Source organism: Eulemur rufifrons, chromosome 1, assembly GCF_041146395.1.
Source record: "Eulemur rufifrons isolate Redbay chromosome 1, OSU_ERuf_1, whole genome shotgun sequence".
NCBI classification, from domain to species: domain Eukaryota; kingdom Metazoa; phylum Chordata; class Mammalia; order Primates; family Lemuridae; genus Eulemur; species Eulemur rufifrons.
The window spans coordinates 100912934-100939312 of NC_090983.1; the positions used below are offsets into that span (position 1 = coordinate 100912934).

At 45.2% G+C, this 26379-nt stretch overlaps 2 protein-coding genes across 5 annotated transcripts in view; one reads left to right on the top strand and one right to left on the bottom strand.

Annotated features, from left to right (window-relative positions):
• Nucleotides 1-1821: 1821 nt before the first annotated feature.
• SFT2D3 (SFT2 domain containing 3) lies at nucleotides 1822-3153 on the top strand. The gene has a single exon (XM_069473856.1). It carries the CDS (start codon nucleotides 1872-1874, stop codon nucleotides 2667-2669), a length of 798 nt encoding a protein of 265 aa, XP_069329957.1. The 5' UTR covers nucleotides 1822-1871; the 3' UTR covers nucleotides 2670-3153.
• Nucleotides 3154-5185: 2032 nt separating this feature from the next.
• Nucleotides 5186-26379, bottom strand: part of WDR33 (WD repeat domain 33) — a 93796-nt gene continuing 72602 nt past the window's right edge. Inside the window, exons 9-22 of one of the 4 annotated variants that reach the window (XM_069464381.1) lie at nucleotides 25292-25446; nucleotides 25116-25194; nucleotides 24538-24648; nucleotides 24078-24172; nucleotides 23782-23868; nucleotides 23421-23560; nucleotides 22664-22816; nucleotides 20895-21983; nucleotides 18039-18147; nucleotides 14016-14454; nucleotides 9722-9885; nucleotides 9519-9611; nucleotides 8358-8573; nucleotides 5186-6648 (exon numbers count right to left, since the gene is read on the bottom strand). In XM_069464381.1, the coding sequence (XP_069320482.1) occupies nucleotides 6419-6648; nucleotides 8358-8573; nucleotides 9519-9611; nucleotides 9722-9885; nucleotides 14016-14454; nucleotides 18039-18147; nucleotides 20895-21983; nucleotides 22664-22816; nucleotides 23421-23560; nucleotides 23782-23868; nucleotides 24078-24172; nucleotides 24538-24648; nucleotides 25116-25194; nucleotides 25292-25446 (3160 nt within the window). In that variant the 3' untranslated portion in view covers nucleotides 5186-6418. Of the gene's footprint in view, nucleotides 6649-8357; nucleotides 8574-9518; nucleotides 9612-9721; nucleotides 9886-14015; nucleotides 14455-16121; nucleotides 16753-18038; nucleotides 18148-20894; nucleotides 21984-22663; nucleotides 22817-23420; nucleotides 23561-23781; nucleotides 23869-24077; nucleotides 24173-24537; nucleotides 24649-25115; nucleotides 25195-25291; nucleotides 25447-26379 lie in introns of those variants that run through there. The other 3 variants (XM_069464467.1, XM_069464586.1, XM_069464554.1) reach the window with 3 other exon arrangements.

A 26379-nucleotide genomic window follows, 5' to 3' on the forward strand; every position in this document is an offset into this window, starting at 1 on the left:
TCTTGAGATCCTGCTTTCAATCCATTTCAATACACACCGAGGGTGGAATTACTGGATGGTAATTCTACTTTTCATTTTTTGAGGAACTGCCATGTTTTCCACAGTGGCTGTACCGTTGTACATTCCCAACAACAGTGTACACGTACAAGGGTTCCAATGTCTCCACATCCTTGCCAGCACTTGTTATTTTCTGTTTTCTTTTGTTTTTTTGATAGTAATCATCCTAATGGTTTAGCCCATGGTAAGTGATCAGGATGGGCACTATGATGATCAAGTGAGGTTAACAAGTCAGAATGTATTTTGAAAAAGAATTGTATTTGTCAGGATCCAACCAGGAAAACGGAAAGCATTGAAAGGAATTTAATGAGGGAAACTGGGTATACAGGTGAGGGAAAGGCTGAGAAGCCACGCAGCACAAAGTCATTAACACATGTGCCTAGAGTAGAGGACAGAGGAGTGTTACCAGTCCATCGGCTGGGGTCGCCGAGGGGAAGCCAAGGTGGTGAGGGGAGCTATGGAGGCCGACAGGGAAAATACCTGGCTTCTCCCACTAGGGCCTCCCATTGACCAAACCTAGCTGGAAGCCAAGTGACAGAAAAGTACGCAAACAGCCTACAGAGGTCAGTACAGCCTCCTATGTCCCCCAAAAGAGGGAGAGCAGGGAAGGCACAGTCTTCTGGGGCAAAGAAGCCAAAGATCTGTGCAATAGTAAACTGCTGTGTAATTTATCCATATTGCACTTCAAAATAAACAAAAGACCTCCATGCCATCGCATCTTAAATTCACCATAGACATTTTTAACGTCTAGCAAAACAGGCTGGCTGGGGTTTTCAGTCAATGGCTTCGGAAAGCATCGATTAACACAAAGGTTTTCAGGCACCTTTACCACATTGAAATTGACAGCTGTGCCCATTCAGTCAACATAGGTTTGTTATTGTGTCTTTGCAGCAGGCTTGTCAGATCCTAGGGAAAGAGAAGAGACCCTGTCCTTAAGGAGCACCTGATACAGCCTTAACAAATAAACTTTGACAATCATGAAAGTGAGAACTCAGATAAAGTGCACCTAAGTGACTAGCAGCGGCAGGAGGAAGCTGAAGGGAGAAACCCTGGGAGGTCTGGAGGGGTGTGACCTGAGAGAAACCACAGGCAGACACTCTCCAGGAGGCTCTGAGAGTAGGGCATGTGGGAATCACCTCAGAATAGATCAGGATTGACTGGAATACGGGCAAACTTGTCAGACATCTGACGATGAGTCAGGAGACCTGGGCCCAGAGATGTCTGGAGAGGTGAACTAAAGACATACAACCAGGAGCACCAAGTCTTGCACGTGGAGCATGAAGGAGTCAAGGATATTGTCAAGCCTCTGGCCAAAACAAGGAACACAATAAAGAAGTGGGTTGATGTCAGTGGGGGTTAACCCTTCCTCTATCAACTCCATGGTAAGCGATAAGGATGGTCATTTATTATCAAGTACGGTATCAAATCAGAATGCAACCCCCCCCCCCCAAAGAAACCACCGAGTCCTGCAGGTCTGAACGTTTTATTAATAAAAAATTAAATTTTGAGATAATTGTAGATTTGCATGCAGGTGTAAGGAACGATAGAGCCCGTGTACCCTTCACCCTGATTCCTCCATCATGCAAACTATAGCTCACTATCACAGCCGTGGTAGACACTGACAAAGTTAAGGACCCTGCACATTTCCACCAGCAAAGGGTCCCTTGAGTGACCTTTTAGAGCTACGGCCACTCTCTCCCCCCAACTTTTAATGCTGACAGGAATTATCCTGGCCGTAGGGCGCCTACTCCGAACAAAGAACAGCGCGAGGCGCTGGCAGGGAGACTGCGGAAAGACCTCGGCGTAGAATCTCCATGCCCGCTGCCCAGGTACTGCCCGAGCACTTCCGCGCGCGTCTCCGGCCCCGCCCCTTCCGCCGCGGCCGACCAACCGCCGCCCAAGGGCCGAGCAGAGCCGGAAGTGGGCAGCAGCCCCGCGCCCCCGTCGCCCTGTCCGAGATGGCGGACCTCCATCGCCAGCTACAAGAGTACCTGGCGCAGGGGAAAGCGGCCGGGACGGCGGATGCGGAGCCGCTGCTCGCCGCGGGGGAAGCGGAGGGGCCCGCGGCCGGGGACGGACCGGCGTGGGCGTGGCTAGGCCGCGGGGGCCTGCGCTGGACGTGGGCGCGGAGCCCCGCGGAGCCTGCGGCGGCGGGCCCGGCGTGCGTGCCGAGGGTGACGCGCGGGCAGCGGCTGGCGGCGGGCGGCGGGTGCCTGCTGCTGGCGGCGCTCTGCTTCGGCCTGGCCGCGCTCTACGCGCCCGTGCTGCTGCTGCGCGCGCGCAAGTTCGCGCTGCTCTGGTCGCTGGGCTCGGCGCTGGCGCTGGCGGGCGGCGCGCTGCTGCGGGGTGGCGCGGCATGCGGGCGCCTGCTGCGCGGCGAGGAGGCGGCGTCGCGGCCCGCACTACTCTACGCGGCCGCGCTGGGCGCCACGCTGTACGCGGCGCTGAGTCTGCGCAGCACGCTGCTCACGGTGCTGGGCGCCTGCGCGCAGGTGGCCGCGCTGCTGGCCGCGCTGCTCGGCCTGCTGCCGTGGGGCGGCGGCACCGCGCTGCGCCTCGCCCTCGGCCGCCTGGGCCGCGGCGCCGGCCTCGCGAAGGCCCTGCCCGTGTGAGAGCCCGCGTCGTCGGGAAGGACGAGCCAGCACCGTCGGAGACAAGCCAGCCGAGCCAAGGACTGGGCGGGCCGGTTCCTTAACCGCCCGCTGCGACACGGCCCGCAGACACCCGGACGGCGCGGGGCAAAGGCCCGCCCTTGACTGTGCCGGCCACTCTGTGGACTTTGAGCGCCTGCTGCTACGCACGAACTGTTTCAGAAGCCCCTCGATTTCAGCGTTTTGTGCTATACTCGGCTCGGAAAACGAGATTTTGTCATTGAATTGGTGATAGTATGCTGTAACACAGCAATTAGAGGTTGCTTTAGCATTGTTTGATCTTAGACTTGGGCTGAGGAAAAAAACAATAGCTTTTCTTTGAATTGACTGCTTTTGTGATTTTTCTCAGTTTTATCTTTTACCTTCTTGTCATTTAAAAAATCCAGTGGTCGATGTTTAGTTACAATAACTTCTGGTTTTGTTTGGCTATAGGTAAGACTTGGAAATTATTTTCTTCAGTGTGAATCTAGAAGGATATCAGGTTAAACACTGAATTTAGCCATTGGATTTTTTAAAGTACTTATTTTAGTTAAAACGGCTAATCTCGGTTATTTTCTTCAAAGGAACTGCAAATATGGTGCTTTATAACATGAGAGGAAAATTAGTTCTTTATTGGACACGAAAGCAATGGACCAAAGGAAACTTTCTGCTCCCAAGAAAATGGTAGCCTGGAAGGTGCATGTAAAAAAGGCAGTGGAGGTCTCTGTGCAGAACTGGGCTTGGAATCCTGGCAGATAGGAAGATAATTCTGCACCTAGAATTCCCATATTTGGTGGTGAACATAAATTTTCTATGAGCTCTGATTTTATGGTTTGCTTTTTAAACTGTATATTACAATTTTCAGGCAGATCTTAAGGTGCTTTAGATGCTTTTTCATATTTACTTGCTAAATTTCCTTCATTTTAGGTTCAGCACTTTTACCCACCTTAATTTATTGCCAGAAAGTATGGGCCCAATATTCTGATGAGTTCCAAAAAACCACATATTTTGTCAATAGCTATAAACCAGGAAGTAAAATATTTAGAATTTAAAAATTCTGTGCCAAGGGTTCTCATGCTTGGTTGCACATCAGAATTACTTGAAGAGCCTCACTGTCCAGCCAAGGTTGAGAACCACGTCTATGCATTGGTTTGCACAATTTGAAAATAGTTTTCCAGAGCTGGATTCCAGTGTTGCCGTAATACAGTATGTCATGCAGCAACAGAGCACTGTTTCTTCCTCCAACCCCAAAACTTTGTGTTCCTAGGTCAGTGCCCTAAGTCCTGCCTCAAGAAATGACACTAAAGTGGCCAACATCCACACTCTAGGCTTAGTATTTGCTAATACTGCCTTGTTCCCGTCATTAAGGTTACCTACCTCAACAGGGTGCTTATGAGAGCAAATGCAGTATTTTCAGGGATTTATTTTTTTAATTGGAAAGACTTGTGCCATTGGTTGCTCTTTCTAGTCCCCTAGTTAAATTTGTTCTAGTTCTGAATTTATGTGGCTGGAAATTCTATAATGTTTAACACATTTTTATGTTGATGCTATTCTATTTCTTAGGTAAAATTTTAAAGCTTCTGTGCAGCTGGTTGGGGTGGCATGCACCTATAGTCCCAGTTACTGGGGAGACAGGGGCGGGGGCGGGGATCACTTAGCCCGGAAATTCTGGGCTGTTGTGCACTGTGCTGACCCAGTGTCCTCATTAAGTTTGGCCTCAATATGGTGATCTTCCGGGAGCAGGGGACCAGCAGGTTGCCTGAGGAGGGGTGAACCAGCTCAGGTTGGAAATGGAGCTGGTCAAAACTCCTGTGCTGATCATTCACTCCAGCCTGGGCAGCATAGCCAGACTCCATCTCTTAAAAAAAAAAAAATGCTTCCAGTGTTTTCTCAAGAATTCAAACAATTCAAAATTGTTTGAAAATTTTTATAAAATTCAAAGCATATCTAGTATGTATTTTGACAGTTATGTTTTAAAACGTTATATATATCCTGAGTAATAAATGCATAATGTAGAGACTTCTGTTTTCTCTAAATGAATTCTCAAAATGTGATTCGGTTATATGTTTACTGAGGTACTGTGTTATTAAAGTTAAAGCCTAAAGTGATAATAAAATTCTTTCCACCTAAATCTCAGAAAAAGGGGCCTAATCTTGATATGGGTTTGGTCTCTGGATCCCTTTTTAGCTTCTTGGAATATGACCATAGTTTCTGTCTTTTTAAGTTATACCAGTGGAGGGTAAGGAAAGAATATCCACAAACCTAAAGCAATCTTGAGCTTCCTAGTAGCATGTTTATGGTGGGGTGTTGATAAAATGTTTTTAATTTCAAAGTAAAAAAAATTACTCACTTGGAGTCTCTAGGTGAGTGTGTGTGGTCAGTACTTTCTCACTTCACAAAAATAACTTTTACCATTTTTTCACATTCATAGAGAACCAGTTAGGAGATTTGTCTGTACCATCAAACTGTCAGTATCCCTTTTCCAAACAACCACTGAGACTTCCAGCACCACTAAATATGTCAAGTAAACTTGATTCTGATGCCAAACTGAGGCTGGCAATGTAATGAAATGTTAGGGTGGCCATAGGAATGTCCTTTTAATAAAAGTTTTCTTATATTCATATAGAAAGTATCATGGCATATCCCAAACTGAATTTTTGGCTTCCAATCCAAACTGAACCAAATGTTACATTTATTTAAAACAAGAATTTGCCATGAACAAGATCATTCTGGCTTACTATGAGTTAGAACTATCCTCTGCCTTAAACACATGGCTAGTATAGAAAAAGAGATTTAAGTTTTGCAAAACTTTTAGGAGAGATTTTGGTCCATTCCTTTTCAACTTAATGTGTGAAATGATTTAAAGTTATCAAAAGGGTATGTGTAGTTAGCCTGGCTTACATCAAGTTCCTCTCCTCACAAAACAAGACAATGCAAATCTAAAGTGTGATTATTTAGGAGATGCAACGAAGGGAGAGCCCCTAGTTGGACAGCCAGAAGTTTTAAGTTTTTCTTCAGGGTATAATTTTCCGTCTGCTAGAGCATGACTGACTAAGGCTTTGAGTCCACTTCAGACTACATTAGAGTAGTTGTCACGTATTCCTCACTATAACAAAAATAGTGTGACAGGATGGCTAGAAGAGAATCTGTTGAAAAACACAAGTTCCCAGGTGAAGTCAATGAGATGACCGAGGCGCTCACGTCAACTCTGCATAAATACCAGCAACAACTGTATACCCTTTCAGCAGGTCAGAGGCAATGGAAACCAAGCGTTTCCGTAAGGCAAGCACTCCACAACTGGTTGTTTTCTGTTAATTCTTGCTTAAATCACATTCTGTATTCATACAAAAACAACTTAATGTTTTTTCTCTGACAAACTGTACATATAGAAACAAATTTCCAATTGGACACGAACTTAAATTTGTGGAGGTGCTCCATGTCTCATGACACTAAAAAAAAAAAAAAAAAAAAAAAAGATTCCAGCTTTTATCTTCACAAAACAACATGGGATTTAGAGCAATGAGGGTGGACAGGACACGAGGCCAGCTACTCTGGGTAGCCGGCAGCAGTCTCTTCATCTTGAAGACCTCAGTAGGGGTTCCTGGGAGTCAGCTGCCCCAGAGGGAGTTCAGGGCTACAGTGGTGCAGGCTTCCTTTTGTTCCGCTTGGTTAATCCACAAGAAGTTCTTAAATACTGTCCAGAGCAGCCTCAGCATGCTCGGCCCCAACTTCTACCGACCCCTTCCACCCCCCCTCGACGCACCTCGCCTTGGTGGGCCAGAGTTCATGTTACTCCCTCTACCCCAGTTACTGCCGCTCCGGCCCCCTCGAGAAGGGGTGCCACTGCCTGGAGGGCCCCCAAAAGGTTCGTCTCTGTGGTATCCATCGTGGTGATCTCCATCCAAGGAGCTGGAACGCCCTGATTTGGGCACTCTTTGGGAAGGTCCTGGGCCCCCCCGGCCTGAAACGAAACACAGATTTCACTTGTGACTTTTTGTATTAGCAATTGTTAGCCAGTAACTCCTAGTATAAACTTTTGCTATCTGATGACAGCAGACCACTTCTGGAATGTTCTGGGACGACTGGCAATGGCATTCAGAACACTAAAAGATGTACCTCTGCCCTTTCTAACCACCACCTTGTGGCCATGGTCCCCAGGGCTGTGTGACAGATGGCAGGAAGCCAAGAGGGAAGCATGGAGCACTTTCAGGGAGACCTGCCCCACACCGGGCCGTGTCCCCAGACCATGAGAAGGTATATCTTCACCCTCCTATGCCAACAGGGTATTCTGAGGGAAGGTTTGAAAAGCACTGGCTTAACTTCAGAAGTAAGTGCTGCTGTTAATGACAAGTGCTCCAACTAGAATAAGTGTTTACTGTGACTGTTCTGTGACATATGACACTTTTGGCTTCCTTTTACAAAGTTAGTGAAATAAAATACTTCCCGAAAAATAAAGGCAAAAAAACCCCTGCAAAACACTGGCTTTGAGATTATTTCTCCCAGGGACAGCTTAACTTGTTTCAGACTTACACATACAAATATGCATTAAAATTAAGGTATTATTAAAATTCCTTCTTTTAAAATTTTCTCATGAAATGGATAGGATTTGGTCCTGTCTCCCATATGTTGCTCTCAGAAGACTTATCAACTTTATTTTGTCTTAAGTTTTTGAATGCAATTTAAATCTAGCAGAGATGAAAACGCTGGGAGAGTTAGCCAAAGGACACTCCTGGCTTCTTTTCTTACAAAGCGCCACTTGGGCCCTCCTGAGGGTGCCTGGGCAGAGAAGTTGTCAGCTACTACACGTCACTTCCACACTAGCCACTGACGTTGGCCAGGGGACCTACCACATGTCCTGAGTGCCTGTGAAAGTCATCCAAAATTACAACACATCAACTAGTAATAAAATGTGTTTTGAGGCAGGGAGATCTATTGGAGATACCTGAGGTAATTTCTGAGGGTTTTGCTCTGAGAAAAATCAAACTATCAAGAACAAAAGGCAGAACTTTGCAATGGAAGGACTGGAAACACAAAGCAGGTCGACCTGGGGAGCAGAGCACAAGCTGAGGCACACAGGCAGTAGCCTCTCCAGCAGCCTCCAAGCCACACCACATCCGTGAGCAGAGCTGCGGTGGCTACTACTCCAGGCTAAAAGTGCTGCCTATAAAATCAAGATCCAGAGTCTCGAGTTGTAGAGATAAGCTACTCCCTGGAAACACCCCTGCAGACCATGTTCCCCAGAGTCTTTGTGACTTTGGGCACAAGCAGTGTTCCGCTGGGCTCAGGCTAAAAAAAGCACCACAGAACCAAGGAGAGGACAACTCTTCCCCTCCCACCAAGGACACCCTCGAAGGCGCTGGGCAGCCGTCAGCGCAGGGCAGACTGCCAATTAGAGCAGGGGTCTCCAGAGAGCAAGCCCAGCAGTAAGGGTGCTGGGGCACGCTGGCAGAGGCTGGAGTGGAACCTTGAATGGGCAGGGATTCCTAGAGCAACTGGGGTCACGTGCAGGGCTGAGCTGTGCAGTCACTGGGTGACAGCTCCAACCAGCACTCACACATTTGGGAACATGTGGCGCTGCATAGCTTAGGCCCCAAGGACATGTGCTGCAGGCACAGGCGAGGCCTCGCTTGGCCCCTGCAGCTCCTGGTGCTGTAACCACTGGCCTCTTACCTTTGCCTCCGCGGTCCTCGGAAGGGCCCCCCGGGGCCTCCATTTCTCTGTGCTCAGCAGTACCTGGCCCGTCGTGCCAAGGGCGCTTTCGAGGCGGTAGGGATGCCATGTCCATGCCTTGCAGAGAAGAGGAGCGCTCTCTGCTTGCAGGGGAGTGACCGTCGTGAGGGGGATGATCAGGGCGCGGAGCGTCACGGAAATGTTCATGACCTGGCCCTGAAATAAGCAGCAGAGTCTCCTCACAGTAAAGGACAGCGCGACCAAGAGCAGAGGGAAATGATGCTGCTGAGAACAGGGAGCAACTCGAGAACCATTCGTGCAGGAAACACGTGCTAAGTACCCAGCAGAGGCCAGGGGTCAGTCCCATGAACACGGAGGCCATGATTAGAAATCCACGCACCTCCTAAAGAGGAGGCAGGTAGGGTCCAGAGATGTGGTTCTCAGATGTTTTAGTATGAGGACATCTTTACATTCTTAAAAATTATTGAGGACCCCAAAGAGATTTCATTGATGAGAGTTTTATCTTTTTTTTTTTTTTTTTTTTTTTTTTTTTTTGTTGAGACAGAGTCTCACTTTGTTGCCCAGGCTAGAGTGAGTGCCGTGGCGTCAGCTTAGCTCACAGCAACCTCAGACTCCTCGGCTTAAGCGATCCTACTGCCTCAGCCTCCCGAGTAGCTGGGACTACAGGCATGCGCCACTATGCCCGGCTAATTTTTTCTATATAGATTTTTAGTTGTCCATATAATGTCTTTCCATTTTTAGTAGAGACGGGGTCTCGCTCAGGCTGGTCTCGAACTCCTGACCTTGAGCAATCCACCCGCCTCGGCCTCCCAGAGTGCTAGGATTACAGGCGTGAGCCACCGCGCCCGGCCGAGAGTTTTATCTACTATTATTTACCATATTAGCAATTAAGGCTGAGAAAATTTTAATTTATTTAACTTTTTCAAAAACTAAAAATATTTAGTAAAAGAAGGGGTATTGTTTTATATTTAGATAAATCCCTTTAATGTCTGACTTAACAGAAGAAAGCTGGATTCTTCCTGCTTCTGCATTCAGTCTACTGACACGGAATGCTGCGGCTCCCTCCCTATGGGCCCTACTTTGCGAGCTGCTGGGGTAGAGCCACCACGAGCCACCCTGCGAGCAGTTCTCTGTCCTTACCTGGCTCTCTGTTTCCATCCCAGGAGTCTGGCTTCCGTCCTCCTTCAAAGCGAGGGAACTCGTCAGGAGTGGGGAGCAAACCCTTCCTTCCTCCTACACAAAGAAGCAAACCACAGTGCCACTCAGACTGTTTCAGCTGTGTCACAACCACCTAACTCTGCCACCTTGTCCTCCCAGACCAGGTGTCCTCAGCACTCGCTCACCTCGTGGGGTACCCCGACCTCGACCTCTGAGATCTCGCCCTCGGGCCGCTTCATCAGAAGCATCAAAATTCTCCTCGGGACCAAAGTCTTCAGGACCAGGAAAACCATCCCTTCCCCTAGGGGGGGCACGGCCCTCGTGTCTCGGGGGAGCGCCTCTTCTGAAGCTGTAAGGGAAAGACAGCAGAATGTCCACCTCATGCAATACCTTGCTGCTCTAAGTTCATGTTTCAGAGAAGCATAATGATATGAGAAAATATGACACAATGTTAATTGGGTGGAAAACAAAATAAAACTATATATTTTTTAAAATTTTGTTATTGTTATTTTTTAGAGATAGGGTCTCACTCTGTTGCCCAGGCTGGAGCGCAGTGGCATCACCACAGCTCACTGCAGCCTCAAACTCCCGGGCTCAGGCGATCCTCCTGCCTCAGCTTCCCAAAGTGCTAGGATTATAAGCGTGAATCACTGCACCTGGCCAAACTTCCTCTTCCCCCCCCCCATATATACATATATATGTCTGTTCATGACCTTTTGTGAATCTGGAAAACTATGTATTTTTTTAAAGTATACATTGTACAATCCTAGTATTAGAGGCAAAAGCAGACAGGAAGGAAATATACTAGAATGTCAGGTTACTTTAAGTTTCTTTTAGGCTTTTAGGCATAATAAGAGTGGTGAACATTTTTTAACTGCTAAATCATAACAAGTGCTATATATGTATTATTTCACTTCAGTTCATTCTCCCAACCCCCATATGAAGCTGGTACTATTGTTAACTCTATCAGTGAGTACACTGAGGCCAAGATTGCTGGTGTCATGTATTTAAGGACACACAGTAAGTGCCAGTTGTGATTTGAACTCAGCCCAGCCTCTGTATCACTGCCTCCCAAATACTTGCCATCATCTACATTTTTATGATGAACACTTATTACATATATAATCAGAAAATCGGGGGTATAGATCATGACTTCCAATTATACTAGACCTGTCAGGGGGAGGAATCTGCTCTGCCATTTGCCCCGGCCCACAGCCCCCACTCAGGGACATGCTTAAGTGGCCAGGAGCTGACTGAGCTCCCCAGCAGACTGGCAGACAACTTCCCTTCTCTTTCAGGAATTTTGGAACTGGGAGACTAAGTTGGCCGGGAGTCTTGCTGAAGCAGAGCGGTTACAAGGAAGCCTGCAGGGAAGAAGAGAAAGTGGCCTGCAAGCAGAATAAGGCGCAAAAGCATGCCAAGAGAGGCCACGACACCAGAGGGAGGGTGCGCCGGGGGCAGCCAGGCCAGGCTGCACGGGTCAGCCCGCCTGGGCCTCCTCCCAGGGCATTTCCCTTCAGTTATCTTCCACTCCAATCTTCTACTTTGAAGGTTTTCAAACTCAGAGTAAAGCTGAAATAGTATAATGAATACCCACAGATCCTTTACCTAGACTAATCAGTTCTTAACGTTATTGCCACTTGTGCTTTATCTTCTGTTTATTTGCAAACACATTTTCTAAACCATTTGAAAATCAGCTGCTGACAATATGATGCTTCACCTTGAAATATTTCAGTATGTTTCTTCTAAGAACAAGGACTTTCTCCTAAATAACCACAATATCATTACCACTCTCGATAATATGTGATATTAACAGATTGCCCAATTCAAATTTCCCAAATGGTCCCTAAAATGTCCTTTACAGTTGATTGTTTTTAAATATAAAATTCAATCATGATTATATGTTGTTACTCGTGTCTCTATGGTCTCCTTTAATGTAGAATAGTCCCCTCCCGTATTTTTGTCTTTATAACCTTGCCATTTTTGGCAAGAACTGCTCAGACTTCCTTATGACGTGGGCGTGTCTCCCTGCCCATGGTGTCAGGGTGGTCAGCACCCAGAGTCTGCTGCTGCAAAGGCGCACTTTCCCCTCTGCAAGTAACAAGCCATCTGTGGGGTGATTCTGTGGCACTGCGAGAACATCCTTTTGCCCGGTGGTTTTAGCACCCACAGATGATCCTTGCCTGCATCAGCCACTGTACTGATTGCTCATAAAAGAGGTGGTTTCCTAATTATATCACTCTTCCTACACGGATTACATGGTGTTCTGCTGTAAAAAAAAGAGCTTTCTCTTTGCCACTCCACCACTCCAGCTATCTTTTTAACATCCTTCTTGGTCCTGAGGTAACTTGACCAAATCATGCTTCCTGCAAGCAAAGACGGTGTGCCCAGGACACTGGCTGAAATAACAAGCTATGTAAGGGTGGGACTGGCCACGAGGAGATGGAGACAGGGAGCCAGGAAGAGGCTCAGCGGGGAGCGCTGTTCCCCTGAAACACAGCAGGACTCTTCTTTTGCGCAGGCATCTACTACACAACTGCCTTAGTTACAAAGGGATAGAGAGACTCCAATCTGCACTAATTAGCAAACACCTCCTGTTACAGACTACATTCTTATGCTGAAGCCCTAAACCCCAGGGGGATGGTACCAGGTCCTAGGAGATGGGACCTTTGGGAGGAGAGTAGGGTTGGATGAAGTCATGAGGGTAAAGCCTGATGGTGGGATTAGGGTCCCTATAAAAACAGACACCAGAGAGAGCTTGTGTTCCCGCCCATGTGAGGACACAGTGAGAAGGTAGTTATTTGCAAGCTGGGAAGACAGTCCTCGCCAGAAACTGACCCTGCTGCACCTGATCTAGGACTTCCAGCCTCCAGAACTGTGAGAAAATAAACTCCCGTTGTTTTAAGCCACCCAGTCTGTGGTATGCTGTTACGGTAGCCTGCGCTGAGACTCCTGCCACTGGACTGACCCCTCTCAAACACATCTCCCCACTGAACAGACTCATTAATTCAGCCCACAGTCACTGAGTGCCTGCAGTGTGCTGCCACTGCTGCTCTGGGTCCTGAGGGTATATACAGTGGTGAACAAACCAAGCCCCTGTCCTCGGAAAGGTGACACGCTTACAAGAGCTACAGGCAATAAAGAATGCCTCTCCCCACAGTCTGGGCGTGTGTCCCAGCAGAGGCAGAGTGAGCACCAAGGCCCAGGCACAGGAGTGTTTTTGGCACGTCTGAGGAACAGCAAAGCTGTGACTGCAAATGAGCCGAGGCTGGGGGTCTGTCACTGACAGATGAAACACAACACAAATCGAGACAGAGCAAAATATAAAATGTTGTACAAGATGCAGAGATTCAAGAAATCAATGAAAGTTATGCTGATGCCAGGCTTCTGTGAGGCATAAAAAGCCACTTCAGTGAGAATGCTTGGATATCACTAAGAGAGGCCGTTAAACACTGGCAGCCCTTAATTCTTTTTCGAAAACCCACCCTAACAGCAGCTCCCTATGGCCCCTGCTACGTCACCCCTCCTGGACTGCCACGGGCCAGGCTTTTCTCACCAGCCCTGAGGGTAGGGATGGCCAACCCTAACTCAGGCACCTGCTGCCCACAGTGGGAGAATTAGACGGAAAGACACAGACGGACGCCGAGGGGCGGTCCGCAGCTGCGGTACTGGCAGGGCTGCTGAACAGCAAGGGCCTGAGGCCCAGCTCTGGCACTGACCACCTGTGGGCCTCAGAGCCCAGAAGCCACTCTGATTCTCGGTCTGGTCCCTCATCTGTAAGATGTGGAGGTGGCAGTTGCATCTTTCTCACAAATTCCTTAAATAAAATTCCTTAAATTAAAACATTCCTTAAGCAAAATTTCTTAGAGGTAATAATTTCCTAAATTAAAATAAATTCCTAAAATTAAATGAGGTAACAATATTTGGCACAGAGTTAATATTCAATTATCACCATCATTGATAGTATTTTGAGTCTCATTTAAGATTTTACTAAATCCTGGTTTTTTCCTCCGTATTTATTCTGTTCCTTTCATGCCTCAGGCAGGCTGAAAGTTCAGGCCTGATATAAGTTTAACGAGAAAATTATTTTTCAGTTTGGTTTGACTTATTAAGATCTATAGGCAATTACACAAAAACTGCATCTATTTCACAATCCCTTTATTTCCAATCTAGGTATCTGTCTCACATTTCATCATTCTAATCAGTTCTAATCTCATAGTATACTGATGCTCCCATCTCTGTAAAAGGACCAAAAAATAAACAAAGACTTCTAAACTGTAAAGATTTTTTAAAGACCCACATAAAGGTTACAAAGCATAACTTCTTTTTTAAAATCTAAATGCGCAATCTACAGAACGTAGGGCAGCCATCGATGCAGCACGCTCTCCGCCCGAGTAAACGAGGTCAGGGACCTTTGCTGAAAGAACAGATTAAAAGCTCCAGGGAAGATGGAATGGACCCCCAAAGTATCTGTCCCACCTTTCTTCTCTGCGCCCTCGAAAACGTGGGTCCTCAGGATCCCGGGGGAACCGTTCGTCTCCGGGTCTCCGGCCTTCCCACGCCCCCGGAGGGCCTCGGGCTGCACCCCGGCCATCCCCCTCGCTGAATTCCCTGTGGTCAGGAGGAAACGGAGGCCCGGGGCCCCCTCGCCTCCACTTCTCCTCTTGTGGTAAAGGTCCTCCTCGCCCCTCAAATTCACGTAACCGGTGGCCAAAGCGCTTGTCAGGGTGGAAGTCGTCTGGTCTGCTGAAGTCATCAGGGAAGTCAGGGTGAGGGCCACGCCTATCAGGGGGACCCCTGCAGTCCTGGCCACCCCGGAAAGGCCCCCTCTCAGGCCCATGCTCAGGGCCGCCGCTCTGCTCATGCCGCCTCTCTGACATCGGGCCCATGTGATGGTTTGGAGGGCCGCGGGAGTCACCTAAAGGAAACAAAGCTGACTTTTACCATGTCTTCCAGGAAACCTGCCCATATAGGTCTGACCTGCAGCATCCTCACGTTTCAGAATGCATTCGTTTATTTAGAATGTCTTCCCTGCTGGGTTCTCAGCATACTTAGGAGACAAATGTCCCCGAGGCATCATATAATGAAAAGAACATGGGCTTTGGGGTGCAGATTTCAACTTCATTGCTCATTATTTAAAGTAACGTGCCCTAGGGGAAGTTACTAATCTCAATGAGATCGGCAATGTCTGTCCACTTCCTAGTATGTATATTCTAGAAAACATGAGCGCTTCCTGAGCATAAGAATGAGCTTCCCTTCCCGGCCCTACTTCTTTCAGTGATTTTGTTAGGGCCACCTGCTCTATCCCCAAGAAGGACACAAGAAACAAAATGAATGCTGCAGGCCAGGAAGCTGCACCAAGAATTCACCACTGTACTTGTGAGGGCAGGAAGGCCCATCAACAGGGCGCCACCCATGAGATCCCTCATTTAATCCCTAGCTGGTTTAACTTGATTTCTTAACTCATGCTTAGAATCTCAACAAATTCCTCTGCAAGTGTGAGGAACCAGGAGCCTCTCTAAGAACTGCCTGGTGACCAAGCAGCCCTGCTGTACTTCAGTTTCAGGGTGTATACACCTTTGCTGCTCTTTCTACAAATGTTGTCTCTTACATACAACATTATCACCATTCTTTGCAGACAGTGTTTGGAATATCACTGAAGATTTTATAAAAATATTTGAATATATGAGATTATATTCGAAGTACTGAATAAAAGTGGAAGAGGCCAATTAAATCTGTGATGCATAACTTAGTTCACCTCCTGATTTTAAAGTTCCCAGCCATGGAACTACCGCAGCTACTGTAAATGTACATATATTTTCTGTCAACATAGTTTAAATCAAACAATTTTAAAAGTAGGTAGCAGGCCGGGCACGGTGGCTCACGCCTATAATCCTAGCACTCTGGGAGGCCGAGGCGGGAGGATCGCTCAAGGTCAGGAGTTCAAGACCAGCCTGAGCAAGAGTGAAACCCCGTCTCTACTAAAAAATAGAAAGAAATTAACTGGACAACTAAAAATATACAGAAAAAAATTAGCCAAGCATGGTGGCACATGCCTGTAGTCCCAGCTACTCGGGAGGCTGAGGCATTAGGATTGCTTGAGCCCAAATGTTTGAGGTTGCTGTGAGCTAGGGTGACACCACTGTACTCTAGCCCGGGTGACAGAGTGAGACTCTGTCTTAAAAAAAAAAAAAAAAAAAAGTAGGTAGCAAAGGAACATTCTTTTTTTTTTTTTTTTTTTTGACAGAGTCTCACTCTGTCACCTGGGCTAGAGTACAGTGGTGTCATCATAGCTCATTGCAACCTCAAACTCCTGGGCTCTAGCGATCCTCCTGTCTCAGCCTCCTGAGTAGCTGGGACTACAGATACATGCCCCTACACCCAGCTATTTTTTTATTTTTTTGTAAAGATGAGGTCTCACTCTTGCTCAGGATGGTCTCGAACTCCTGGCCTCAAGCACTTTTCCCACCTCGGCCTCCCAGAGTGCTAGGATTATAGGCCTGAGCTACCCCACCCAGCCAAAGAAAGGCACACTCTTAATTCTTAAACAAAACAAGTTTTAAAAATGAAATTCCTCCACTGGCCCAGCTCTTGCCTTTTACTACTTTTCCCTGGCAATACAGATGAATCCCCTCCTGATTCCCAGCCAGCCATAATTTTCCCTTCCCAGTAGCCCTCCCCATTCCTTTTTGTTCATTTCTCTTGGCCATTTCAACTTCTCCTCACCATTCAACATGTATAAAAAGTTTGGAAGTCTCAATATACAAATGCACCACCAGAAGGAGTCTCCCTCCTCCTTGGCCGTCTGTCCCTCTCTGCCCCCTCCCTCTACCTGTCCTCTCCCCTGGTCCTGGCAGTTTGCAAAGCCCCTAACGCCACTTCTTCTGGTAAACAGGCTCCCTCACTCACTCAATTCTCAGTAGTTCCTGCTGCTAATGGCTTCTTCCCTGATTTGATGTTGCTTAAACTTAGTGTAACCTCAGACACGGCAGACCTTTGACCCGAGGAAGCTGAACACATTCCATTTGGACTTACCTATAAACATTAATCCTCCCATTACCTCTATCTGTTTAAAAGTACCCTGCTCTTCCAAGAAAAGAAACCCACCACTACAAATTAGAAGGGATGCGGCCACCGGTGATGGGGCGGCGGCGGTGGTTAATCCAGTAGGGGATGGCAGGGCCACTTTCTCGGCTCTCCCTTCTCCCTTTGGTCCCTGGGAGGAGAAAGAGAGGAGGAAGAGAGAGAAGGGGAGGGGTGAAGAGAAAAGGGGAAGAGCAAAGATGAGAGGGAAGGAGGTGGAGACAGACACAGGGCAGGGAGAGGGAGAGAGGCAGCTCTCAGTTTGCTGATGGCGGTACCTTGGGGGTAAAAGACTCCTTTTCTTAGGGTCCCCAAATGTCAGGGTTGGCTCTCTCAGGCCTTTCTTTCTCTATTTCCCTGTGGGTCCCCTCCCTTCTGTATGTCCTCTGCTACCACTTCCACACAATCGGAAGGAAATAAACACTCTCTAATTCCTTTATCTCTCCCTTTCCTACCACTCATATCATACATAAATTCAAGGCTGAGCTTTAAATTCCCAAAGTTCTTGGGCTGTAAATGCTGACAAAGACTTTCCTTAATCTGATAAAATGGGGGAAAGAATCCTAACATGAACCACACAGTGCTGTGGGTTTAGCCAATTAAAAGAGTGAAGTTCTATGAAGGGCAATCTCTGCAGTACTCCTTATTATCTGAATTGTGGTTTCTCCTTCCCACAAAAGTGTGAGTTGTAGGTAACACTCCTCTCCTCGCTGCCCTGCAGCCACACTCCCACAGAGTTCTCTTGCCCACTGTGCTCCTGCTCCAACCTGGAGGTGGACGGGTGAGCCCCACCCCTCAGCCTAAGGAGGTATCATGACCCATGGCACCTGCATGCTCTCCTTCAACTCTCGGGATTCACTCTTAACTTCCAAATAGCCCCATATCTAAACACCAACAATTCTCATCTCTGTTTTTCATAATATCAACAATCTGAGGAACCACACATCAGTACATTGCTTTCTTTTTTTCAAATGGTGCAGAACAACGTAACCAGCTAAAGAATTCAACATATGACACAATGCAGGAGGACAAGGAAGTATTGACAAAAAATACTATCAAAAAATTAAGTCATTGGGATGATAAAAACATGCACTCACATTCCATGAGCATGGGAACCACTTGCATGGCCAGCTCATGGACACGGCCAGCCTGCGGCACAGGCACCACTGCCAGGGCCTGGCCAGCGGCTTCACTGCCAGCCCCTGGGAGCTTACTTCCTCTGGCTGGCATTGTTGCCTAACTAAACACATCTATAAAAACAACAAAAAACAAAGCTCTTACCTGAAATGACTATGCCGTTATTTTGCCCAGAGGTTCAAATGACCATCCTATCAGTTACTTACCAACAAAACTCCTTAATGTAAAATGTACACAAAGGTGGTAGAACACAATCTCTTATTCAGCAGAGCAGATGTTTACCTTTGTTGGGGCCAGGTCCTTGTCCAGGGTTCAGAGGGGGGATGCGACCTTGTGCTCCCTGTTGCCCTAGGCCTGGTATCAGGGGTGGGGGGCCTGTGCTCTGTCCTTCCTGAAAAGATGTTTTTAAAGCAGTGGTGTGAAATCACAGGCTTGTGCTTCATGAATAGCAATACTGAATTATAATGTGATAAGATAAAAATACTGGGGTGTCCCAAAGTCTCCAGCAGTAAATACTTAGCTAGCGATAGTAGAGCAAAATTGTCCTTAAATCAGGGGAAAGGAGATACTTCCCTTACTAACTATTAATTTTAAAAAAAGCACTTGTAATGTTAAACCTGCTGACAGGCTTTATTTAAAGCTAGATCTTTACTTGTAATACAAAGTAAGAACTTTGTATTACAATGGAAATCAATGGAAAGTCAGAAATCTTAACATAGCAACACCACCATTGTGCACAGAGGACGAACTTCTGGCAAAAGTAAAGGCCTGGAGTTTGCCAGGATGGGTGAACTCTGCCAGCAGTAAAAAGTAAGCAATTCTCTCTAAGCCTAGGGCTGGGCTTGAAAAGGGGGGAGCAGGCAGGATGAGAAAAGGGCTCCTGCTGAGTGAGAACTTCACACCAGGTTCCCTTTCACACCCCTCCTATCTCTGCTCTCTAGCACCCCCTTTCCTAAGCACCCTATTGCTGGTGCCAGGGAAGTCAGCCCACCCATCCGCTGGATTCACTAGGTTCCTGCAGCTTCCCTCTGATACAAACCTGCTGCTCGGATCCTCTTAATCTCATTGCTTAGGGACCCCAGAGCTCAATCCCAGCTTGTCCCTAGTCCTAAAGTTCTGTATTTTTATCTAGCCATGTCTAAATTTTGATGCTCCACACTGCCCAGTGACCTTGGATCAGGTCTCTTGGCAAACAAGTAAATAAATGACTATATATCTAGTCGTTCCTTCAAATAAAAAGTACGTTTAGTGACTGGACCTACTATGAGAATAGCACAATTCCAAAACCATCAACAGCAAAATTTCACATCACAAACCAGCCACATAAAGGAACACCCTTGGTAGGAAGTATGGACCAGTAGGTATAAATGGCCACCACTAACCCAATGCCAGCAATTTCTAGACTGCTTTGTGTCCTGTCCCTTTTACCCTGGGACAGCTCTTACAATACCTAAAAGCAGTTCCGCTAAATTAAACCAACTAAAACAACTGGTTTAAATAATTAGCTTGGTCAAAGTGAAGAAAGTTAGATTTCAGCATATAATAAGAAATACAAGCAAAGATTCTTCATCAGGCAACTGCTGAGATTTGAAATGCCCTCTACAATATCAAACCTTCAGATTCATTCTACCAATATTTCCATAGGTCAATTAAAATTTTAGAATCATTATGTTTTTCATGTTAAAATCTTTTACTACGTGGTAAATAAAAACTCTCATTGAATTGTCTCAGAAACTCAAGCTCGTCCTTGTGAATCTGACATGTTTATAATTTCAGTTATAAGATGGTAGCTAACGTTCATTATATTTTTACCTCTCAAAATGAAAACTGTTAATTCACTACCACACACACACAAATGCATAATGAATTAATAAAATATATAATACTTCAAGATTTAGGGCAATTTAAGATGGCAATCCTAGGTTTTATTCAACTCATCCTAAATTCTGAAAAGTGCCTAGTAAAAATCTGAAAATAAATGCTATCAGATTCTTCATTGCTATGACATTTTTAAGTTCTGGAAGATCTACCCAAGAATATCACATAATTTACTTATTTAGCTACTTATTTTAGTTCCATAAACAAAATGGTTATCTTTACATTATAGATTCTTGGTGCAGTTTGGTTAAAAAAAAAAAAAATAGACTGTATTTTCTACACCCAGCCTCTGTAGCATCCCCTCTCCCACGTGATAACCCAGGGAGTCATGTTAATTCACACATTCACTTTTGGTCCACAACTCACTTCAGGGACAAAATCCAGTTGTTCATACCCAAATAATGCCTCCAGACTAAGAATTTGAGAAAAACATAAAACCACATAGCCAAACAGTGCTACATCCATTTGTGCTCGTGCAGTCTTTTTGTAATTCACCCCCAAGTAATGTGAACTCTCCTCACACCATCTCTCTAGCACAAACTCAGTGAATGAGTAATAAAATTTAGCTAACAGAGTCCTCAAAAAAGGGTCAAGGGAATTTCTACAGAAATACTTCATCCTGTAATTACTTTCATATGTCAGCTGAAAATAATTTGAACAGAATTTTAGAATGCTCAGTTCTGGAATCACAGATCTCTAAAAGCATTCACTGAAATAAAAATAGTCAGGTCTATAGTATACCCATGAGTTAAATACCCCATATTATCAATATCTTTAAAAGTAGAGCCAGCAGACAAGTTGGAGGTGGTTCGCTGGCTGGCAGGCCCATGGAATAGCAGGCTACAAAGAAAAGGGCCTGGAAAAGGGGCCATGACAGCCTCAGAGTCACACACCATGTTACATGCCTTCTCCTCAGAGACACAGCTCTCTTGGAGCCCAGAGACAATTACCAACTATATTCAACTGAGACTTGATCTCTTCTGGAAGAACCTCTATTAAAAACAAACAAACAAAAAAAAAAAAAACAAGGTGGAGAGCAAAGAGCAATATTGAGATCTACTTAATAGGGGTATAACCTAACTCACCATCCTTGTGATTTCCTTCTTCAAGCCCAAATGCTAGCATCTTAAACCACCATCGCTACTCAAGAAACATTAACACCCAACTGTGGCTCCTTTTCACAATCTTTAGCAGTAACACTTTAGTACAGAGTGTATTTTCCCAATGTGTTAACGCCTACAAGTTAGAAATAAATAATACCTGGTTGAAGGGGGCCCGGGGTCCATCACCTAGCAGAGGTGTTTTCTGCTGCTGGAATGGTATCGGTCCTTGAGATGGATGTGGCCCTCTTGCTGGGTTCTGCTGTCCCTGAGGTCCAGGGGGCCCTTGCATGCCACCCTGAGGTGGAGGTCCTAAAGAGCCCTGGGGCGGCCCCTGCTGACCTTGCGAACCTGGAGGCCCTCGCAATTCCTGGGGAGGGCCCAGCATTGATCCTTGAGGTGGAGGCCCCTGCATGCCCCGCATCTCCTGAGGACCTCGCATTTCCTGAGGGCCGTGTCCCAGTAGTCCGCTTGGAGGGTGAGGTCCTCTCATCTCTTGAGGTGGGTGGCCCATCATCATCCCTTGGGGAGTAGGACCCTGATTCTCTCGGGGGCCTGGAGGCCCCTGCATTCCTCTTGGATTCAATCCCATCAGAGGTCCCTGAGACACAGGACCTTGGATCCCTTGAGACCCTGGCCCACCTTGTATCCCATGAGGATGAGGAGGTCCTTGCATCCCTCTGGGACCAGGTGGTCCCTGCATACCTTGCGTACCAGGAGGCCCCTGTGGGCCCAAGTGACCCTGGGGACCAGGTGGACCTTGGGGGCCTATGTGACCCTGTGGACCAGGTGGACCCTGAGGACCCATATGACCTTGAGGACCAGAACTACCCTGTGGTCCAGGTGGCCCTTGAGGTCCCAAAGGGCCATGAGGTCCAGGATGCCTCTGCATTCCTTGAGGCCCGTGCATGTCCTGAGGCCGCGGCAACCCCTGGGGTGGGCCCTGGGGTCCTTGTGGTCCCATGAATCCTTGTGGCCCCCCACCTCCCTGATGCAGTGGAGGACCTTGTGGTCCCATTTGTCCCTGGGGTCCAGGGGGCCTAAACTGTCCCTGTGGACCTGGAGGCCCCATTTGAGCCATGTTCATTGGCATCTGTTGAGATGGATGCGGCTGTTGAAAACCTTGAGGAATCTGAGACATTGGCCCTTGTCCTGGAAAGGGCTGGGGTCCAAGGAGAGGGGTGCCAGATGAGGGAGGAGGCTGAATTTGCTCAGCCTGTTTCTGTGCAAGTCTTTCAATTTTGAGTTGCTGGAAGTAAAGAAAGAAGGAAAGAAAAAAGCATGCTGAATAAATAAGCCAGAGCCCTTGAAGACGACAATATTACTGTCATGTATTCTGCTAAGGAGAGCCTCAAAATAAACATAAAAATTGCTCAATCTCTTAATGCCCCCATGTAATTCAAGTCTATGTAACACTCAAACACTGTGAGCACTCACAACTTCATGACACTGAAGCTCCACACTCCCTTTAGACTGTTTCTTTTTAGGTGCTGGGACATAGCAGTCAGGAATATTTATATCCATCTTGATCAGGGAAAGCCCTACAATTTACCAGTATTTTGTCATCCTTGGTAGCTATTGTAGGTGAGAAAAATAAGAAGAAGCCACCTGCTCTATGAACTGACAGAAAAACAAAAATTCTTTTATCTGTGGATAAATAAGTGAATTCAAATTAAAATTATGTTGGCTTTACCTTTTCTATTAAGAATGTATATTTAACTTTGGTGTACTCACTGCTCCACTGATCTGGTTTTAAAAGTCTGAAGAAACAAGACTCTTTTAGAAACTAGTCTCCTAACACAGCAACAAGAAGGGAGGTGCCCGTCAGCCCCATCTGAGTCCCTTCCCTTTTCCTTAAGAGCACACCAATAAAAATGTTATCACTACTTTCTCAGATCATCTTGAATCCCCCTACAGAGCTTCATATACCTCCAGAAGTTGTGGGTTAGTATACTGTAATGTGGCCATTTCTTGCTCAATTTCTGCTTGTGTTTTTTTCTTCTCTTCCAATTTAATGTCTTCTTTTCTGTCATTGAGCACCTCGTTTGGAGCAGGAATTGGAACTTTATTTTGCATCCAAGCCTCGGGAAAGAAGAGAATGTTAAAATATACCCTAAGGATAAAAATGACAATGACAGAATGACATAACCATTCTATAGTGTCATCTGCTCAATCCAACCTATTGAACTGTATTTATTTCTAATACTAATTCTTAGTGACACAGGAATGGAGTTAAGCAGACAATTAATAGGTACAAATTGCTAAGGTGATAAAAGCTGAAACATATCACATGTTATTAAGAATGCAAAACTTGGCAGCCTCTCCAAAAGGGCACATGCGCTTTGTGTTGAAGGGACGAGTAAAGCAGAAGACAGACAAACAATGGAGAAGAGAGTCAACACACTCTCTCTGCTCCATGCCTGTGTCTTCTCCTTCCTCTGATAGCTTGGATCATAGTAAGTAGGTGAAGATAAAAGAAGATTCATGACAAATTCAATATAAGTGAAGGCAGTAGATGAAAACTATGTCTCAAAATGTATAAAATATGTAAAGAATGCTCCAAAAAAGAGTATATAGTACAAAAATAGTTTCAAAAGATAAGATAATCCAAGAGAAACATCAATTGAACTACCCAACCATAATCACTAAGTGCCTAAATGAGGTGGAGTCACTTTTGGTGACCTACCTGCTGGAACTGCGCAGGGATAGGTTTTGCATAAGGAACTTTCTTCTGAGGTACTTTTTTCTGATCCTTTTGCATCACCTCCTCCATTCCCCAATCTAAACCTGGAATTGTCATTTCAATTTCATTTGATTCATCTTTCCCTGTAAAGAAAAGTAGTTTGCCTTTTAAATTTAAAAAATTGGCCACTGGATCAATGAATACATTTTTAGAAGAAAAGATTTTAGATACTATGCTGTTCATATTACTTTTATCAACATTTGTGAACATAAATCATTATAGCATTTCAATATAACTTATCAGGAAGATAATTACACATGTCTAGAAAAATGTTAGAAAAATCTGTATCTGTAACTTCTCTTACCCATCTGCTCTTGTTCCATAGCTAATTTTAGCTGTTCGGGTATTCCCATCCCTGGAATTACCGCCAGGCTATTAGGTTCAAGGTCATCTATAAATAGTAACACATCCATTGTTAATGGAGAGTTTACAAAAGTAGTGGCCAATAAAGTTAATGCTTTATAAAAATGAATCCTATCACTGGTGATTTATAAATCAATAAACTATAAAATAAAAATTAGTTTTGTATAATCTTCCCAACACCTAACACTTCTATAACAGAATATCAGATTTCAAAGGACAAATGTACAAGAGTCTCACCATATTCTACTCCATCTTCAGACATTCCAGGTAAAAGGTTTAGATTATATCGATCTCGCATCTTATCACCTGGTCGGTTTCGAGTCCAGAATTTGCTGTCAAAGTAATGAGAGGAGTAGGGAAGCAAGCTTTCAGTGTTTTTCCAGGCACTGGCACTTACTAGATAGAACTAAGCAGCCCTTTGGTAAACACAATAAATTTTTCAATGCCTTTTTCGAAAAATTAAAAATGTGAAAAGGTTTTATTTTAATCAACAGGTAAAGCAAAATTTCAAATAACCAAAGTCATATTCAATATCCAATCTCCTTATTACAATATAAGTATTTGTAAAACCACTAATGCTTCTAAGAATAAGTTGGAATACAAATCAATCAATCAATAAAAATAAATATATATAATATTTATTTCCTCCTGCTTCATGAGTACAGTAATTCTTTGCTCTTTTCAATACAAAGATTACCTAGTGTGGTCATTTGAGCCTGAGCAGAGAATATGTCCAAGAGGATGCCAAGCCAGACTCCAGATCATTCCTTCATGGGCCATCTCCATCCCACCCACTTCTTTCTCTACCCTGCAACAGCACCAAAGAAAGAAGTCTTTCTCACAAAAGTTACAAAAAAAAAAAAAAATAAATAAAAATAAAAGGCATTTTCTTTTAGTCTTAAAACAAAGCCACCAAAGCCTGTTCCTTTGAATCTCGTTAGTTACACACATTTCAGAAGGGTATTGGTTTGTCATCAGAAATTTACTCTTTTATCCAAAGCGTACTTCAGAAGTGAAGATGCTTCAAACATTATTTTATGAATCAGAAGCCAGGAAATCTATTTTATTCTCCCTTAATGACTTCCGCATCCACAAATAGAGGTGAATTTTCTATTCCAAGCTAGATTTACAGAATTGAAAACTGCAGGCAGTCTCCGACACAGAACATATGAACAATTAAAAAAAAAAAAATCACAAACTTCATCATGTTTGCACACATTCAGGTACTCTCTTCATAAAAATACACTACTTCATTACGTAATAAATCTTACATACCCAACATGCCAGAATAACAAAGACCCATCAGACCCTCCACTGGCAAAAAGCCCTTCATGAACAGGATGCCAGGCCACAGCTGTAAAACAAAAACATGGGAAAACGCAAAATGATGAGGATCTGAGAATGCTACAGGCAACAGTCATCGGGGCAGGGAACACCTCAGGGCTGCTGACCTGTGGCTTCTTTCTTATGACCTCGGAAGACCTGAAGCTCCTCTTTCAGGTTTCGGATGTCAAAAAGTTTACAGAGGTGGTCACGTGATGCTGTGAGTAGCCAATTGCCATTGAGATTTAATTTCACCTCCATTACTGTGTTTTTATGGGCATGACTAGAAACAAAGCACCAAGAAAATAATCTTTCAGAATTCAAAACAAGTACAAATCAATATAATGACCATTTTTGTTGGAAAGAACATGGATCAAGATGGCAAGAGGTTTGGCCTAGAAATAAAGCATGGAACATTACAGGACCACAGCTGAAAGTATACTTGAAAAAAATAGGTCAATGACAGAAATAAATGTCCACTACCTAAGCACAGCCATCATGAACCAGTTAAAATAGCAGAGCTTAAACTGGACAGAAAAGTTTATCTCTGAGCAGGTGAACAACTTGAACACATAGTAATATTTATTAATATTTATTAATATTCAATAAAGCTCATTAAACTTTAAAAATTCAATGAAATTCCTCTCTCATTAAGACAAAGCATAAAAATGAGCACCACATAGGCTGGGAGTCAATTTGAACAATGCAACAACCCAAAGCCTGCACACGGCACATCTCCCAGGGACACCGCTGACAAGGCATTCTACATTGCTTGTGGCCATTGGAGCTGTGCAACAAGGCATCCTTACTCTAACCAATTCGCTCCAAATATGGTTCACTTCCCAATCAAAAGTACCAGGATACAGCTGCTAGGTCAAAAAAAGTTAATATATTCACAGAACTGTGAATGTTTACAAATAATTCAAAGAGAAAACTATATTATGTAGCTGCATCCTAAGTAAGCATGTCAGACAAAAAATGAGAACTGGTTCAAAAATGGAGGGAAAACCTCTTTAACAAATAGATGTAGTGAGATGGCAAAGGCTGGGCTGTATCGAATAGTAAGGGGCACACACGTGAACTCCACACGGTGCCAAAAGGTATTCTGATGAGGAAAGACAGTAAACTAGAACAGTAATAACCACCTCCTCCTCCTCCTCCTCTTCCTCCTCCCCCCCACCCTCTGTGATAACCCCTTGTCTATATGGCAGAACAA

Coding starts and splice junctions, on each gene's coding strand:
- SFT2D3 (XM_069473856.1), top strand. CDS start 1,872: ATGCCCGCTGCCCAGGTACTGCCCGAGCACTTCCGCGCGCGTCTCCGG.